At 36.1% G+C, this 17058-nt stretch overlaps 2 protein-coding genes across 8 annotated transcripts in view; one reads left to right on the top strand and one right to left on the bottom strand.

Annotated features, from left to right (window-relative positions):
- Positions 1-1284: 1284 nt before the first annotated feature.
- Positions 1285-8192, bottom strand: LOC127876544 (heat shock 70 kDa protein 12A-like). Of its 2 annotated transcripts, XM_052421848.1 has the most exons (8): positions 8175-8192; positions 7983-8056; positions 7092-7320; positions 5611-5768; positions 4889-5104; positions 3909-4065; positions 3187-3444; positions 1285-2508 (listed from the first exon to the last, which is right to left on the bottom strand). In XM_052421848.1, the coding sequence occupies exons 3-8, from the start codon at positions 7264-7266 to the stop codon at positions 1718-1720; spliced, it is 1755 nt and encodes a 584-aa protein (XP_052277808.1). In that variant the 5' UTR covers positions 7267-7320; positions 7983-8056; positions 8175-8192; the 3' UTR covers positions 1285-1717. The 2 variants fall into 2 exon arrangements, with proteins under 2 accessions (XP_052277808.1, XP_052277809.1); XM_052421849.1 differs by lacking the exon at positions 8175-8192 and having other exon boundaries at positions 7983-8071.
- The window catches only part of LOC127876540 (myosin-4-like), a 32596-nt gene continuing 23355 nt past the window's right edge, over positions 7818-17058 (top strand). Inside the window, exons 1-10 of one of the 6 annotated variants that reach the window (XM_052421842.1) lie at positions 7818-8110; positions 9064-9183; positions 10118-10276; positions 10782-11187; positions 11628-11959; positions 12200-12299; positions 12388-12486; positions 12811-12891; positions 13335-13427; positions 13547-14925. In XM_052421842.1, the coding sequence (XP_052277802.1) occupies positions 10834-11187; positions 11628-11959; positions 12200-12299; positions 12388-12486; positions 12811-12891; positions 13335-13427; positions 13547-14467 (1980 nt within the window). In that variant the 5' untranslated portion in view covers positions 7818-8110; positions 9064-9183; positions 10118-10276; positions 10782-10833 and the 3' untranslated portion in view covers positions 14468-14925. Of the gene's footprint in view, positions 8111-8493; positions 9184-10117; positions 10277-10781; positions 11188-11627; positions 11960-12199; positions 12300-12387; positions 12487-12810; positions 12892-13334; positions 13428-13546; positions 14926-17058 lie in introns of those variants that run through there. The other 5 variants (XM_052421840.1, XM_052421839.1, XM_052421841.1 and 2 more) reach the window with 5 other exon arrangements.

Raw genomic sequence — 17058 nt, 5'->3', positions numbered from 1 at the left:
GATCGTAGCTGTTATTTCTAGCAGTTCAGATGTATAGGACAATTACAGGTATTTAAATGATTGTAGTTTTCATATTTAATGCTTTATTAAAACACTAGATCCATTGAAACAATCATTTTAACACACGAACAACTTACAAATAGCAACAACTCTGAATAAAAAACATGTATCATTATAGGTATAAGGCTCATTTACGCTAATTAAAACTATTGCAGAATTACTGGACACACACATTGACTTATTTAATATAAGCACATGTCAGTAACTGAATAAAATACCTAGGAGCAAATACTAATGTGGAAATTGTGATTATTGTACTATGCATCCATTCAAATGTCCTTTATCAATGTACACAGTTTATCTTTTTTTTAATTCAATATAAAGTAAATACGCCTGCTGTAGAGCAATAACTTTTTAATTCCTGACAAAAGTGTTAAATGTGTGGGTCTATTACTCTGCCATTCCACTTAATGCCCTCTATCATTATGTTAAGATTCATTTGAACCCATGAAAACTTCCTGAGTTATTTTCCACACAAGGCCATCTAACGGACGGAATGTGTCAATTCATGGTTCATCTCTTCGGGGGGGGGGGGGGGGGGAGGGGGGGGGAGGGGGATACCACTTACAATTTTAAAAGTGTCATAGTTTCAAAGATGTCTTTTCATTGGTATTGTAGTGTTTAAAGTAATTAACAAAGTTATGGACGAACGTCTATCGCAAGAAACACGAAGACAGTTGCTGCCTGCTGTGGCACAACTTAAGCCTTCACAATTCTTGAAAGTTACCATTATTTTATCTTGTGTTTAGTACAACTAGTCATTATGTTGTCTGTTGTTGTTTTTAATTAACGAATACATATTCCTATTAGTGAATAAGCGAGCGTGCGGGCGAGTACATTTATAAGCCCCTAATAAGTTCTAGGTTGATTGCAAACCTCGCCTTCCTAAATTTCATTTAAGTTCTGCCCTAACCCCAAGGAGGATCATGCGTACACCAGGCCCCCTGGGAATGCCTATTATTTTCCAAACTGGTTATAGACAGTTTGCAAAATTGACATCAATGTGAATGTATAAACATAGAATGTTAAAGCATGTGTATTGTAAGCGTGGTGGCGCTCAATAACTTCCCGTAGACAAGTATTCAACTTTGAGAAGTATCTTCTTAATAAATTCATTGTTATTGACTTGTTTGGGTTGGCCCTATATATTTTCCTTCACTTAATGTCAATTGCATCGACAATCCGGCTAATGATAAAACATAACTAGAAACAATCAAACGACTGTATTTTTTATATTTATCATACTCTTACACGCCATAAGGTTCATAATTTGTACTGCAGTCATCAAATGTTGTATTGAAGTCATCAAAGGTTGTATCATACGAGAATTATATCAAAACAATCAAACAAACAAATAATAATAAATATTTGCAGAACAATTAAAATTCCAAATTATACTAACAATTACTCTGTAAAAGATGTATTCTTGTAAAATATGAAAGTCATAACACGCCACACAGACAGCTATCGTTACCGACACAAGGCCAAACAATCAACACAGGTTTGCCAATTAATTAAAGGCTTATCATTAATGGTCACATTTATTCATATATTCGAATACGTTATCAATATGTTCAAACAACACACACGTTTTTAAAAATTTGTTGTAGTTTATTAGTATGTCAATATGAAACTACCGTAAACGCCACGGGGCGGTTCAAAGGAAGTCGAAGAATGAAGTGTATTTGTTGTTGGTGGACATTTCCTGAGCTTCTACGTGCAGCTCCGTCTCGCCAAATATCATCTTCACCTCGACCTTTATGAGTTCATCGCGATCCGGAAGCTGGACTACAACTTGGCCGAGCAGCTCCACTTCCGGTTCGTCGACGAACTGCGGTGTTTTCTTTGGAGAAGCGAAAATGTTAAGCAGCATTTCCGTTTGGTGCGTATTAAGGGTAATATGGCGTCCAGAACGCTCCTCGCCCACCCGTATGGATTCACCTTCCCGGATGTAACTTTTGAACACATTTTGGCACCGGTCCCTACCTCCGATGGTTACTTTGTGCGACTCTGGGTGGGAATTCGGGTCGAACGGCGGTGATATATTTATGCCGTATGTGTAACGGGACACTCGGGACGTAATCGCTACGGGGCGATGACCGAATATAACGGCCCCTTTCATGACGCACAAACCAGCGTCTTCCGGTATAATGACTCGGCATTTTTTGAACGCATTCTCTATGGCATCGTGCATCATTTCCGATTCTGAAAATCCACCTACCATCAGCATCAAGTCTGTTCCCTTTACCTCGGGGTGGTTCAATAAATCCCGAATGTGTTCCACGATTTTGTCGATGCAATCTTTAAAAAGACCTTTAAAAATCGTGGCATCTAGTCGGATTTTATCGGAATGCCAAACCAGCTTTCCGGCATATGGCGATCCTTTGATGGCATCTTCGATTGACTCTCCAGTCTCTTTAGTATAAGCCTCTCGAAGATTTACGGGAACTGAAAACAATAAACAATCAGTATTTATCGGAAATAAAATTAGTAAAAATGATTTAATTATACAATCATAAAGCAGCATACAAAATATACATGAAAAATGTAATAAATGTTAAAGTGCGTATGCACGATTTTGTCAAATATTTATGAATTTTTATAAAAAACTTATTATACATATATTTCTATTTCAATATAAATTAACATAAAAGTAAAGAAGAACATGTGTTGAAAAATGCGAAATAAGCCAGATATTTAATTCTGAAATCGAAAATCTCTGTACAGTCGAATTTGCCAGCATGTATTTTATGCACGTACGATGTGAATCTAAATTAAGTTTTACGGACTATTTTAATTTCCTGAAACGATATCTATTCATACGACACACGAACACTAACTCCGATCCTAATAAAAAGAAGAATGCTTCGGTAATTGAAGGAATACTTGTACGAAATATCTTCGTGACAATCAGCTCGGGGCGCTAATTTGTCTTTGCTGCATTTTACGAAATTCGTCTTCAATGTATATTTTTTCTTGCCTATTTTGTGTTATTGTAACATATTTTTATCAATATATTACAATTTAACACACATCATAATTGTACATACCCACTTACATAAGACAACTTGTTACATACATATCGGGGTATCCGTTTTATACAATAAAATAATTGTGTACATGTACCTTTCAAGGTTATTTTTCCCGACGTAGATGGCTTCATTGTTCGCTTTTTCACCTCCAGTTCGCGTTGCAGGTACAGGTAGTCGGCCCTGTGTTCTTCGCAGAATTTGTCGAGCACAGGGGCACCGATGATCTTAATGAGCATTTGCTTGAACGCCTCGTCCACCCTTGTGCCGCCCCACGCTCCTCCGCTTGCCTTGTGGACCTCCCTCAGACCCCCACCAGAGTGCCGCTCGTGTACCGTGATGTCCGCTGTACCACCTATACAGAACGCGTAAACATTATCAGAGAAAGAACGTTACTTTTGATTAATGGTTTGTGAAAAAAAACTACAGTGAATGTATATTAAACCGTGAACATGTGTTCGTAAAGTAAATTTATATTAAACCGTGCCATGTGAGAGAAAAAACACAAACAAATTAATTTACTATTATTACCGGAGTAATGCTCACGGTTGCTTAGGCTTGAGTGTCTTATTAAGAATTATACGAATGTATTCAATTTACAATACAATTTCAAAACCATGTCATAGAAAAAGCATAAAAAAAGTGTGTACACAAATTAGATAGTTCAAAACCGCCTAAATCCAAGGATAATAACCCAAATAAGTCTATGGTGGGGGCCTTTTTTACAATTTAATACCATTTAAATCATATCGGGGCAGTTTATGTTTTTGGGGACGTGTTCAAGTGTTCAACAGCTTTCAAAACAGAATACACGTATACCTCCGAGGTCGATCACCATGTACTTTGAACCCGTACTCGCCACATCGAACGTAAGTCCGGCGGTGCCGTGGATTTTCTCCGTCGGTAGATACTGGCAGTAGAGTGAAGCAGCTTCCGGTTCCAGGGCTATCGTCAGCTGAGAACCGGCTATATCCGCCTAAACACGTGGAACATACAATGTCAGGTATATGGTGATGTTGATACCTCATAGATATGCACCAAATTTGCAAATACTCGTTTTACAAAGAAAATTCCAACAGAGAGTGTCAGTTTATTTTTCACATTCGACTTTGCTTAGAACGTTAGCAAGCCAATAGTTTGGACCATTTATGCAACATTATTGCTATGTATACTGATAGTTTGAATGGTATAATTAGTTATAATGTGTAGGGCAAAACTACGCCATTGCTAACAAACGATGTCCTAGTAAAAAAGGATTTCAGCGCTAAAGTTTGCATTTACCCAAAATAGACGGCAAACATTTACGTCTCACTGACTAGTATGCATATTGAACAACCCTGATTATTTATGTGTTTATGTTTCGTACTTGTTTAAATTGAATAATGCTTTTCCTGTAGACTTACTGTGATGTTGTAAGCTAACTTGAAGAACTATATTGGCATTAACAAACATACTCGTTTAGCACTGATTCAGATTGTTATACTCTATTTCATCAGGCACGAGTTTATGCCAAGATTATTGTATTTTAGTGGTCGATTTGTTTGTCTAATTTATCAAGTACTTGTACGAACATTAATTTCATATTTATCGATACATATAATTTTAAAACCATTCACACATAAACACCAGAATCAGGTTCATGTCAGCGAGTGATCAAATGCGGCGAGTGATCAAATGCGGCCAAATGCAGCGAGTGACCAAATGCGGCCAGTGATCAAATGCGCAGTAAGTACAATACCACTAACAATTCATCCTATCATTTGCATCCACATGTCAAGCTTACTAGCTAAGTAACGTACTTTATACGCGGCCTCCCTCATGAACTGTTTCGCAGAGTCCGCCCAGATGGCGGGCACGGTGATAATCCAGTGGATATCCTCGTTTTTCATCTCGGTTCCCCGCTTCTTCAGCGCCTTCAGCATGTGGTCCTTCAGGTACCAGATGACCTTGCCGAAAACTGTGATGGCCGGAAGCTTTCGACCTTTGTCGTCTTGTAGATCCATATCTCTGTGAATCTGTATGGAGGGATGTTATTTCAGTGTAAATTTATTATTCAAAATTCTGAGTTTACCATTGTCTGTAAGATCTCCATGGAGTGAAAAAATATCACTACACAAAAATGAGTTAAAAACATAACGGAAGTAAAATACAGTTACACAATTGTGGTATTGCAAAATGTTTATGTTGTGAAAATTGTAATGAACATATTCGTGTATTGTAATTCTGGTAAAACTTCGAAAAAGTCTAGGAAACCCATACTTCCCGTTTTTGAAATGAAAGCGAATTCAAACTGCAACGAAGCATAAATTTGAGCTATGGAAACATTTCAATATGACTTAGAAAAGCACCTAATCAAATTGAACGCTAAACAATTCTGCGCTTTTCATTGTTGACTTTAATTGGGTTATATCGAGTTTTCTCGTGCGTTTTCATGGTTACTTTCATGTAAGTTTTTATTTATTTCACATGAATGAAAACGCGTATATAACATACATATTGGATGGAATGGTTACCACGTTACCTTTTGATTGTTTTCATGATGCAGCCTCATTTTAAACCTGGAGAAGTAGTACCAGTCGTGGTGTTCGTTGTCAAGGGCGAGTTCCGAGTAAGCGTCCTCCGCCTCGTACCCGAAACTGTTAAACTCCCCTTTCTGGTCGAATAGCACCACAGTTGGGGCTGAAAAAGATATCACTGATTATATATATAATTCCCATAGCCTCACAGCCAGTGTAGTTATAGCTATAGAGGCACTTGAAAGGAAGATGAGACAATAACAAGAAATACCTGTTCTACCATTTCAAGGATAAATTCAAACATCTGTTTGGTTGTCAACCAAATTTTTGAAAGAAGCACTTGAATCTGAAAGCTAGCTGGTCCGTCGGCTTTGTTCCTTTCCGATCCCCTTACGGTCAAAATCGCGACATTTGATTTCACTTGGGGCATTAACCTTGTGGCATTACGACATATCAACTAGATGTCACTTCACTAAAAAATGCACAATACAAACAAAGTACTTTAAAAAAACAAATCTGGCCAATGGACAATGAATGAGTTTCATAAACACCCACCTGTGCAGGTTTGCTATTTTCATAAGTAAACACGCGCTCGAAGCCAACTTTGTGAATCTTGTGATATGTTTGTATTTGCTGCTCAATGAGACTGGGGTATTTCCATTGAACGTGTATGAATCATGTTACTCAACGTGCCTTCATTGGACACAGTTCTTATTAATTTATACAGACCAATAGGCAAAGGTAATAAATTTAGATTGAATGTTACATGTACAAAAGTACTTTTTGAAAATTAGACGAACCAGAAAATACTTTCTCTGAAAAAAAACCTGCATAATGACTTATTTGTTTCCTGAATTGCAAAATCGTAAATTTGGCCGATGTTACTGCTTATCTTAACCTCAGGAGGAATAATATTATAACAAATATAACGTATAATAACAGATTTGGGCTTAATTGAGCAAAACATACACATGAATTTGGCTTTTATCTCAGATCTTTATTTTGCTATGTTTAAAACTTTTACAGGACTGTTGGAGTGATAACAAAAATGCAAATTTTCGTCAAATTTTAACCAAGACATATTAGTGGATAGAGTAGACTTAATATTTATGGTAAATTAAACTGGGTTGATACTGAATACTTGTGCAATTGCGATTCGACTATATGTTTATTAACTTTTGTGTAGTCTTTGTTACAGTTTCAGAAGGACCTCATCCATTATCAGAAGGACCAGTATGTTTTGAGATTAAGAGGCACACCCTGTTCCTGCACAAAAAGTTTGTGTTGAACAATGGAACATTTATCTTAAAATAGCTTAAGTTAACAACATTATAATTTATTAGTGTAAAAAAGTGATATGGTTTTCGTTTTAACTACATTGGTGTATATTAAATCGTCCAATTTTGCATGTGTCTATTAAACATGCATTTCAAGATCGAATTAATAAAACTGATCTAGGGATGACCCAATTGTGTGCAGTAATCACCTTTATATGAGGAGACCGCCATGCTTCCTGCCACCCACCCTTGGTTGATGGAAATCTTTGTCGGGTCTGCATTATAGTCAGTTTTCAAAGAGAATGCATAGCCACTGTAGGTTGTGCCAAAATCAATGGCTGCCACCATCATCTTCTCCTTCTTGGCGGTCACTGCGCTCGCCATGGTGATGTGAGGGGGTCACTTTTCAAGGTTTTTATGTTCCAATGTCTATTATACCTGGCATAGAATGTAATGCATAAATGAAAGCAATGTAAATTGTATCAAACTTAGACATGATTGGTTAAAAGGAGTTGTAAAAAGGGCACACAACACATCAAAGTTCGTAATTTGAAAATGATTAATAGGCATAGTCAAACAATGCAGATTTACATACATATTTATGCCATTTGAATCAATATTACGATGATTAAAAAACTGTGCAGAAAGATATTCATCTATAAGCATTTAGTAGAGAGCTCTCTCAAAATATGGAACGCATGGCCCACCAGCCTTCTATAGATGCTAATGTCAACAGTCAGATTTTCTATAAATTATGAACTTTCTGTGTAAAGTTGTTATGACGCTGTTGTTAATAATTAATTTTAATAAGGATCTTAAGGAATGAGTCTTTGGCAGACCCATAGGTATATACTTCAAAACCATGGACACAATATATATAAAACGAAAGTACGCCTTAATTATTTTGGTAAGTGTATATCCTTGTTAAATTGTTAAACGATTTTCAGATAAAGCTTCTTATACCACAAGACACTAAAAACTTCACTAACTGATCGCTTTTTAATAAATTAAGTGTTTAACAACCATTTGGTGTTAATGAACAACGGTTACAAATCAATATTTATACGATAATTCATTGAAAACGAAAGTAAGATATTTACCTTAAGGCTACACCAGGTTTAGACTTGCTTCCGGTTAACTGGTTCCCGATTTGATCATACCGGAAACAAGTTTTCTGAAATGTGAAATAGAAAGTAGGATTTTTATGTCGTTTGAAAACTGTAGTTAAGTATGTGTTTAAAATCTTTTGATGGCGTTAAAATATTATAATTTTTCTTAATCAAATTGCTCACCGGTTTCTTATGTTTAATAAAGATGAAACCACTTGAATCAACGGGTATTATTTTACTACCTCCCTTGATTCGAGTTTGGTATCTGTACGCTACGGAATCCGGATAGTGCCATCTATAATCTCGCCCTTCTTTCATCAAGGGCGACACTAGACATACAAAGCGATACTCGATATTTTGCGCGACAGTCGCGGCGACGCACGATATATTTAACACGATATATCGCCCTTGTTTAGGTAGCCCAAAAGGCGATATATCGTGTTAAATGTATCGTGCGTCGCCGCGACTGTCGCGCAAACTATCGTGCGTCGCCGCGACTGTCGAGTAAAATATCGTGTATCGCTTCGTGTGTCTAGTGTCGCCCTTGATGAAAAAATGGCGAGATTATAGATGGCCTATCCGGATTCCGTAGTACGCACACTATTTGAATATAACGATTGACTGTAACATGCTGTAAAATTACGTTCAATTGTTTAAATAATTGCTTTGAATGTGGTTAAGTACAGAATTGATTTGTTTTCATATTCTGTATCTTCGTGGGCCTAATAATTCATTTATTCAACGCTATAAGTGATATATAATCTGAGATAAAGAATATTGACTCTGTAGTTTATTGTGTTGACTGCGACATAATTGGGCATTGTCAAAAGCATACTCTACTCTGCAACGAATAAAATCCTCGCGGTTCTAATCGGTAATCTCAAGTCAGTAGTATTTAATGTGCGACATATATGTTTACCACTAATCAATGTGTTTACATACCCTATGCGTGGTATTAAACGCTTCGGAAGGCTTATGTAAATCAACTTGCGTAAATATATCAGTTATCAGATCCTATTCCACGAATGTATGAAACGATTTATAAGCAATTTACTTCCTCGTTCGTGTCCAGTGGAGATCTGACTTACAGACGTTTATATTTACTATAATACGTCTGACCAAAGTTTTACAAGTAGCTGAAGACCCACTTTGACGATACTAAGGGGTACACAAACGTTCTCTTCATAAAAAGGTTAGATGGATTTTAATTTCTTTTGCTTTTAAGGGTTTTTAGAATTTATACTTTTTATTCTGATACTGACTTCCTTTTATCTAGAACAAGAATAATTTGTGCATTCACGTTTGGGTAATCACTTCATTTGTCATTTAGTTAAATGTGTCCAATAACTGTGTGCAATTATGTGTGTAGGTTTTTTGCGTAATAAGATCAAAACAATAATTAAGTCGTTTATTTTCAATAACAGTTCCAAACAAGGTAGATCTGCCAATCTGTTGTTTTTTTGACATTGTTTACTCTACTCAAGTCATTTTCCTCTTTAACAAAGATTCGTGATGACAGAAATCTTAAACAACTTTGCAACATATATTTTGTTCATAACAAATAATTTGCGATTTTGAATAGGGAAATAATTTATATAAAAAAAAACACTTTACACTGGTGAATACCATAAACAAAGTTCTGGGCTGGCAGAAAAGAAAATTGGTTGGTCTGGTGAGTACAAACAAATATACGTTCGATTTACGCCTAATCCTTAACTTCAGTTACTGAACATAATTAACCTCCAAAAAGTGTGCGACAATGTTACTAACAAGATTTCACGATGCAAAACGGAATAATTCGAGCATATTCAGTTTAACGCCTATAGCCTATTAAAGGGATCTTTTCACGGTTTGGTAAATTGACAAAATTGAAAAAAGATGTTTCAGATTAGCAAATTTTTGTTTTTGTTATGATATTTGTGAGGAAACAGTATTACTGAACATTTACCATAGTCCAATATAGCCAATATATGTATCTTTTGACGATTTGAAAACCTAAAAATTATAAAGCCTTGCAATGCGAAACGATTGAATAATTTGGAGAGTTCTGTTGTCGTTTAAATTAACGAAACTACGAAGATTGCTTATATAAGGTATAAAATACTTAAACTGTGCATACACGGCAGGTCGATACATCTGTAGTCGCGAAGACGCTGGACGACCTGTAAATAAATCTTAAACGCACACACACAAACTGTGTATACCCGGCGGAATTGCCGAGAGGGCTTATGCGTTTTTACTTCAGACTATCTCCAGGACTCCGGGGGTCACTGGTTCGAGCCCTGGTACCGGCTACTTTTTTCCTTTTTTTAAATTTTATTCTTGATTTTTTACTGGAGCTTTTAAGATCCAATGTTTACATTTATCAATATAAAGCATTTAATGACAAACTTCAAAATATGCCAAAATCTGTGAAAAGGCCCCATTAAGTGACACAATATTTGTGCACCTATAAAGCCATCGTAGTATAAAATGTCGCAATACAATGACCATTCCTAAATATGGTGTAACCGAGAAATTATTGCATTAAAATGTTGAAGTGTAAAGTCTTACAATAACGTTTATTAATTTTCAATTATTTAAAAAATAGAACAAATGCAAATGTCAAAAGAATGTTACGTACTAACGATCAAAATCCAAAAATGTATGGTTTTATTGGAGTAAATAGCCCATCAACTAAGGCAGAATAGTCATCCATAGTCCGTACATCCGAATATATTGTGTACCTACCGGTATACATACAACTTGTTCGGTTCATATAAAAAATAATCTGGTGAATAATGTTGACAGTACTAACCCGCACCCGACGACCTCGGTCTATGAGATCAATCTTTCCGGCACCATGGATAGGTATACAGACACCTTTTCTACGTCAACAGTCAGCGATATACAAACGAAGGCACGTCGACGAACACGTAGAGAAGACCGATCGCATACACAGGCCTGTGAAAAAGCTCAGTCGAAACCTTCAGATGCGGAAAATCGTGATGGTAGACCGGATACATCAAACGCTGCCGATACTATTTCACTGTCAAGAAACGTTTCTTTCGTGCCTTATCCATCTGCAGCGTATCCCAACTACCAACCACCGACCGTTAAGGATGAGGAATTATCGATAAAAGCACTTAAAACATTCTTCAGCAGGTTTGAAGAGATGCAGCAGTTGGTTGGAGATGCTAAACAGGAGATGCATAATGTACGTCGAATCTTATTATTAATCGAAACGCGATGACATTAACATCGCACCTTAAAATACCTTAAAATAATCAAAGAATCGAACGATTGTTTTAATTATCTGATTTGTCGGGCTGTAACCATGTCTTTGCACGATTGTAAACGATTCGGGCTAATGCCACTGGGGTTTAAATCATACGCTTTATAAATCCTTTTGTTGTTTATTGAGCATTTAACAACGGAAATTATATGCGTATATTAAAATTAGAACGAAAACTAAATATGTTCAAAATGTGTTGTTATTTGAAAGCTTAATGATGTCGTTGTTTTAGTGAATAATGTGCAAGTATTTATTAATACCACTGGTTCGATTATACTACTATTTAACATAGGATTATAATATATCTATATTACAATATAGTATTTTTGAATGTAATTTTGCATAACAATATTACTCTACAGTTTTCCAGCTTACAAAACCCGATGCAGGTAAATAGTCTGAAAGACAAAGCAACTAAACTGGAAGAAAAAATGCTTGCTATGGAGAAAACTCATGCTGATAAAATCGACCACATCGAAAAGGCATACGAAGATCTGAAACGATCAAAAGAACAGATTGAATTCAAAAACGATGAACTTAAGCTAGAACTGGAAAAAGCAAAACTTGCTAATAATGAATTAGTAACACAAAATAATAATATTACGTCAGAAAATCGACTTAATCAAAAAGAGCTGGCAAAAACAAAAAATGACTTAAATAAAGTGAAAGCAGAATTGTCGCAATCCAACTCTAGGTATGTGACATTTTTTTGTAACAAATTGAATAATAGTTGCAATGTATTTGTATCGTACTTTTCCTGGTTATTTGTTTTAATGTTAAGTAACTGGAATCAAACGATTAACATGCGAACCATCAATTTCATTTTTTGTGATTCAAAGTATGGCTAGTTACAATATTCATACTTAAATATTACTGTTTGTTCGAATACCCCATCGAGGCAGTGTTCGCAGCCTATTATTTGGCTTGTTTTAAGGTTAAGCAGACAAATGAGCAACAGCCTGACAGAGAACAACCCACAAATAGCTGATCTCAGTGATTCAAACAGACCGTCAAAACTGGGAGAAAAACACTCGGTAGGTGAAAGTGCGCAAGTACTTTTTGTCTGTTTGTTTCAATTCTAATATTTAATAAACAGTAAAGATCTGTTAATGCTTTATACAGGAACTCTACGATAACGAATGGACAGATGCATATGAAGTCCTTGAGCTCACTTGTGGAGGCGAACTGAACGCTATTCAAAAACTTTTTGAAATTCTGATGGTATGTATCATTTACATGAGGATGAAATGTGCTGCAGGTTTTATATTTTAATTAGGATAGGAAGGTAAAACAATTAGTATGTTTACTAAATAAGGGGTCGCCTTAATCACACACTATGAATTTATTCGGGGAATTTATTGTAAAAGTCAGGTAGAAAAACCGATATGTATTGACAAACAAAGTAGTAATCAATGACCGTTTGACGTTGTTGGAAATACATAGCCGCGTGTTGATATCAATGTACCTGTTTTTGGATTCCATTATGTATTAATAAGAATACATACTATTAATATATATGCCTTATTGTGAGTGTTGTTATTGTAGGATGTCAATGAGTTTTGTAAATCTAAATCCGAAGAACAGAGTCTTCAGCTTAAGCAAGTTTCCTTCATGTCCAACGCGGAGGTAAGCGCCAAAATTGTTTAATTATGAGGTCTGTAATTCAGGGCATTGTACATATTGCATTATGCATTGTAATGTTATTATTAATCATTATCGAATGGATCTACACTGCGATACAAATTCTCATATTTTAGCAGTTAGCCAGCCATATGCATTTTAATTGCCATTTCTTCCGCTTTTTGGTTTAGACAATTTAATGACATACTGATGTTTCGTGAGAGGAATGTGTATATATTGAAACTGCTCTTAGCCCCAACACAATTTAGTACCCTGTTCTTAAAATAACAACTCATATAATGTATGTATGAGGCCATCAATAACCAACCGTTTGTTAGTGCATTGTGATGGTAAAATAAATTATTATTTATAAACAGATATTAAGTATTTTTATCGCTGAAATCATTTCTTCATACCATGTATCGCTACCATATTACACCATGTTTCAGCCGAGTAATTTACCAGACGCACCTGAACTAAAGAAACAGATGAAAGAGTTCAGAAAATACACAGCAGAGCTCAGTGTCCAGGCGTTGTGCAAGGTAATTAGTGTTCCAATTATAAAAGAAAAAAATTCTGTCTTCATTAAACTGTTCACATAATTTGCGATATTTAATTTATGTTGTTCCGTAAATATCCAGTATTTTCTGGTACATTTTAGGAGTATACTCGAAAAACACAATCAAAACAACGAGAACTCTTCGCTGATCACAGGGTTTGTAAGTACATAGACGGATGTGTGAAGCTCTGCTGGTTGATGAATGCTCATGATCCTCCTGTTGTATTCTCCCCTCCTGTTTCGCCGAATTCAGATTTTGACCTCAGCATCTACAAAGCATACACCGAGTCCGGAAGTAAGGTACAGTTTATAGTCTGGCCGGCATTGCATCTACACGAAGGAGGTCCTATCCTCGAGAGAGGCGTGGCTCAAGGGCGTTCACCAGTAGGCAAACATAACAACAGGGCATCCGCACATAAGGCAACGACCCATAATAACTCGCCAGGACGTCAGAATTCGTCGTCTGATTTGGGAATTAACTCACCAAAAGCTCGAGAGGCTTGGGCTACGGATGACCCAAAGCAAGGTTCGTTGATATCTGATTTGGACAAGACACAAGCTTTTTTTAAAAGAGGCAATGATGCGACTGAGCGACAAACACAGAAGTTGCAAACAGAACCGGGAAGTAATCAACAATCTGCTCAACTATTCCCCACAACAGAAGATGGAAACTATGGAAGTGATGCCAATGTGGGGCGTGATGTAACAAACCAGTCTAATACACGAAACGGGCGTTATGTACCTGACCCTTTTGACCAACTTGCTGCATTCGATAATCAGTCTTCCAACACGAAGATAACTGATCAACCAACAAGACGCTCGAACGCATTTAGCTCATCCGTTACTGTTCCAATGTCAACATACGTTGTTGTCCCTTCTCAGCATGACATGGAACAATTTTATAGTTACATGAGATACGGTGAGTTTTCGTGTCGAAGTGTGTTAGGGGAAGCGACGTATAACAAGTGTATTAATTATTACAATAATGTCGTTTTGCGTAACCTTGGACAATTTCGTACGTGATTAGAAATATTTGTAAATCTTAATCATTTTAAATCGAAAAACATGTGTCTCTTCAAAAGAGAAAGTTCGTTGAAAGCAGTCACGCATGGTTAAACACATTGAGCTTTTCGAAAAACTAGTAACATTCAACACTTAACAGTCGCTATTTTGCCACACTTGAGTGGACATTTCTTTAATAATCTAAACCATGTAAGGTGCCCCAATATTGTATCACCAAAGGCGTTTCCAATACCACACATGTAAATGCTTCTCCATCAACAAGCTTAAGTTTGTATTTACGGTGTGATTTTGCCTTACTACGCTCCTCAAAATGCGATGAATATAGCAGAAATCCGAACCAAAATTGTCTTTGAACTATGGTGTATCGTTTAAATGTTGATTTGAATGTATTTTAAGTTTTATAACTGTATAAAATTATTGAGTACGTGGCCTGTTGTTAAAAGATTAAACTGGATGTCAACGGTACGAAATTTGTTTTGTTTTTTTAATGTAAGTAAAAGTGTGTCTAATTGCAGTTTAAGAACTGCCATATTTCTTTTTGTTTGTTTACATATAGTGATGGTATTGAAAATGCGAGTGTTCCAGTGTACTCGAATTCTTTTAAACGGAGGATTTTCAAAACATTTGCACATTTAATTAATAACATTGATTGTAAATGCTTAAAAACATAAGAACACAAAAATATCATATGGAGCATCAGGGGCAGACGTAAGACCAAACGCGCTAAAGAAGACAAGAAAACAAGCTTCAATATTTGTACATATGAATGATACAGCAAGAAATTGCGTTCACATTATTGTTTGTGGGTAAATCTAGCAAAACTAAAGAAAAAATTCATCATAATATACAGTTATGTAATAACAGATATCAGATCGTTTGCACGTTTATTATCGATATTGTGGCACGACAGCTATAGTATTTCTTAGATAAGATATTTATTACACCAACAAACCAATTCATTATGGTTCACACTTTAGTAATTCAATACATTTTGGCATTAATATATGACGCATTATTTCGCTCCGCCATAGTCTTAACAAAAATGTCATATCTTATAATATATGTATTGACCAAACTGTTATAAAAATCCAATTTGGCATCCTTGATGATGCTTCGAATTATAAATTCATCATTATCGTAAAGAACGTGTGTGATCTAGCTTTTTCGATATTTTACACAACTGACAACAGCAGCTAGCCGGCAACGCAGCCAGCTGTGTACAAAAGTATAACTTGGCCTAGTTGATTTGACCTGGTTTAAGCGGTCAGTTTAAATTCCTTCTGACAAAAATCATAGTCTGCAGTCGTTGCTAAAGTAACAGAGATACTCAAAATCAACAAATATTTCGTAAAATAAAGTTAACCCATACAAAATTAGCGTTCCTTATAGCTATAGACAAGATTTCAACGCTAGGTGTGGTATGTTAACATTTATTTAACGAGATACAAAATACAAGTTTTTTGTGTGTTACAATATAGTCCATGTTAATTTCCCGCCACGATATCCGAACATTTACGAGCGAACGCGAGACTGGCTTCGGGGAGCGTCGGAAGAACAACGAATTCGTGCGTCCGAAGCTGACCAAAACAAATATCGCGTTCGCTTGTAAATGTTCGGAATATTGTACGAAATATTCGTTGCTTTTGAGTGTTTTTAACCATTAATTAGAGGTCACCTGCTGTATATGGTCAGCATATTTTATGAGTGTTTCTTTGAATAATCCCATGTTAATGATGGTGATTGTGAATGATCTAATGTGTAATAGTGTCCACCAAAAGTTATATTAATCAGACAAATGGACTCCACGCTCAGTGGTCCCCTGCCTGAAGTAGACACCTGCCTATAGCAGCCATTTTGTCACTTGCAGGGACAGCATGCTTAACGCAGCTTTGATTGTATTGGCGTTCGCACTTAATTGAATGATCCTTAGTCTGAATTAACTTACCCTGTCAAATGTTTTAAACAGTTAAGAAATGTACTAGACTGTACTGCAGACACTCCCTGGTGTCAACTTTGATTATACGACTCAACTCAAGACGACCTCTTGGGGTCAATTAATTGCACAAGTTAAACAAGAGCACCGCATAACGGGTGCCACGCTCGGCTGCGAAAGCTTGTCAGAATATTTTTTTAGAGGTCACAGTGACCTTGACCTTTGACCTAGTGACCCAACACGAGATGTGTTTGTTAGAAACACAATGCACCCTACTGCACCGCATTTAAATAAAATTTCTATTTATCATTTGGCAGGTATAGAAATTATCTCCCTTCAAAGGTTCTTACTTCCCATGAATTTTGTCTAATCCAACCGGGGGGGGGGGGGGGGTCTCACAGTCAATTATGACCATGTCAGACATCACTGACAACCAAGGCCTGTGGTTTAAAAGAGATCATAACCAGAGTTGATCATGAATCTATAGACATGAGTCCACAGGTATGTAATGTTCATCAAAGAAATAATAATTATATCATAAAAAACTTTGAAAAATCAATCATTTGGGTTATAAATAATCAAAATAATAAATCTGTACAGTAACTGTGAAAAGAACTTCAATTCTTGGTAAGGAAATATATAATATGAGATTTATAAT

Source organism: Dreissena polymorpha, chromosome 4 (assembly GCF_020536995.1).
Source record: "Dreissena polymorpha isolate Duluth1 chromosome 4, UMN_Dpol_1.0, whole genome shotgun sequence".
In the NCBI taxonomy this organism is placed as follows: domain Eukaryota; kingdom Metazoa; phylum Mollusca; class Bivalvia; order Myida; family Dreissenidae; genus Dreissena; species Dreissena polymorpha.
This window is presented reverse-complemented; position numbering and strand designations above follow the sequence as displayed.

Excerpts from the sequence above, each read along its gene's own strand:
- LOC127876544 (XM_052421848.1), bottom strand. The coding sequence starts at position 7,266 with ATGGCGAGCGCAGTGACCGCCAAGAAGGAGAAGATGATGGTGGCAGCC. Across the intron at positions 5,105-5,610 it reads ATCATGAAAACAATCAAAAG|ATTCACAGAGATATGGATCT; the intron begins GTAACGTGGTAA and ends CCCTCCATACAG. Across the intron at positions 3,445-3,908 it reads CATGGTGATCGACCTCGGAG|GTGGTACAGCGGACATCACG; the intron begins GTATACGTGTAT and ends CGTTCTGTATAG.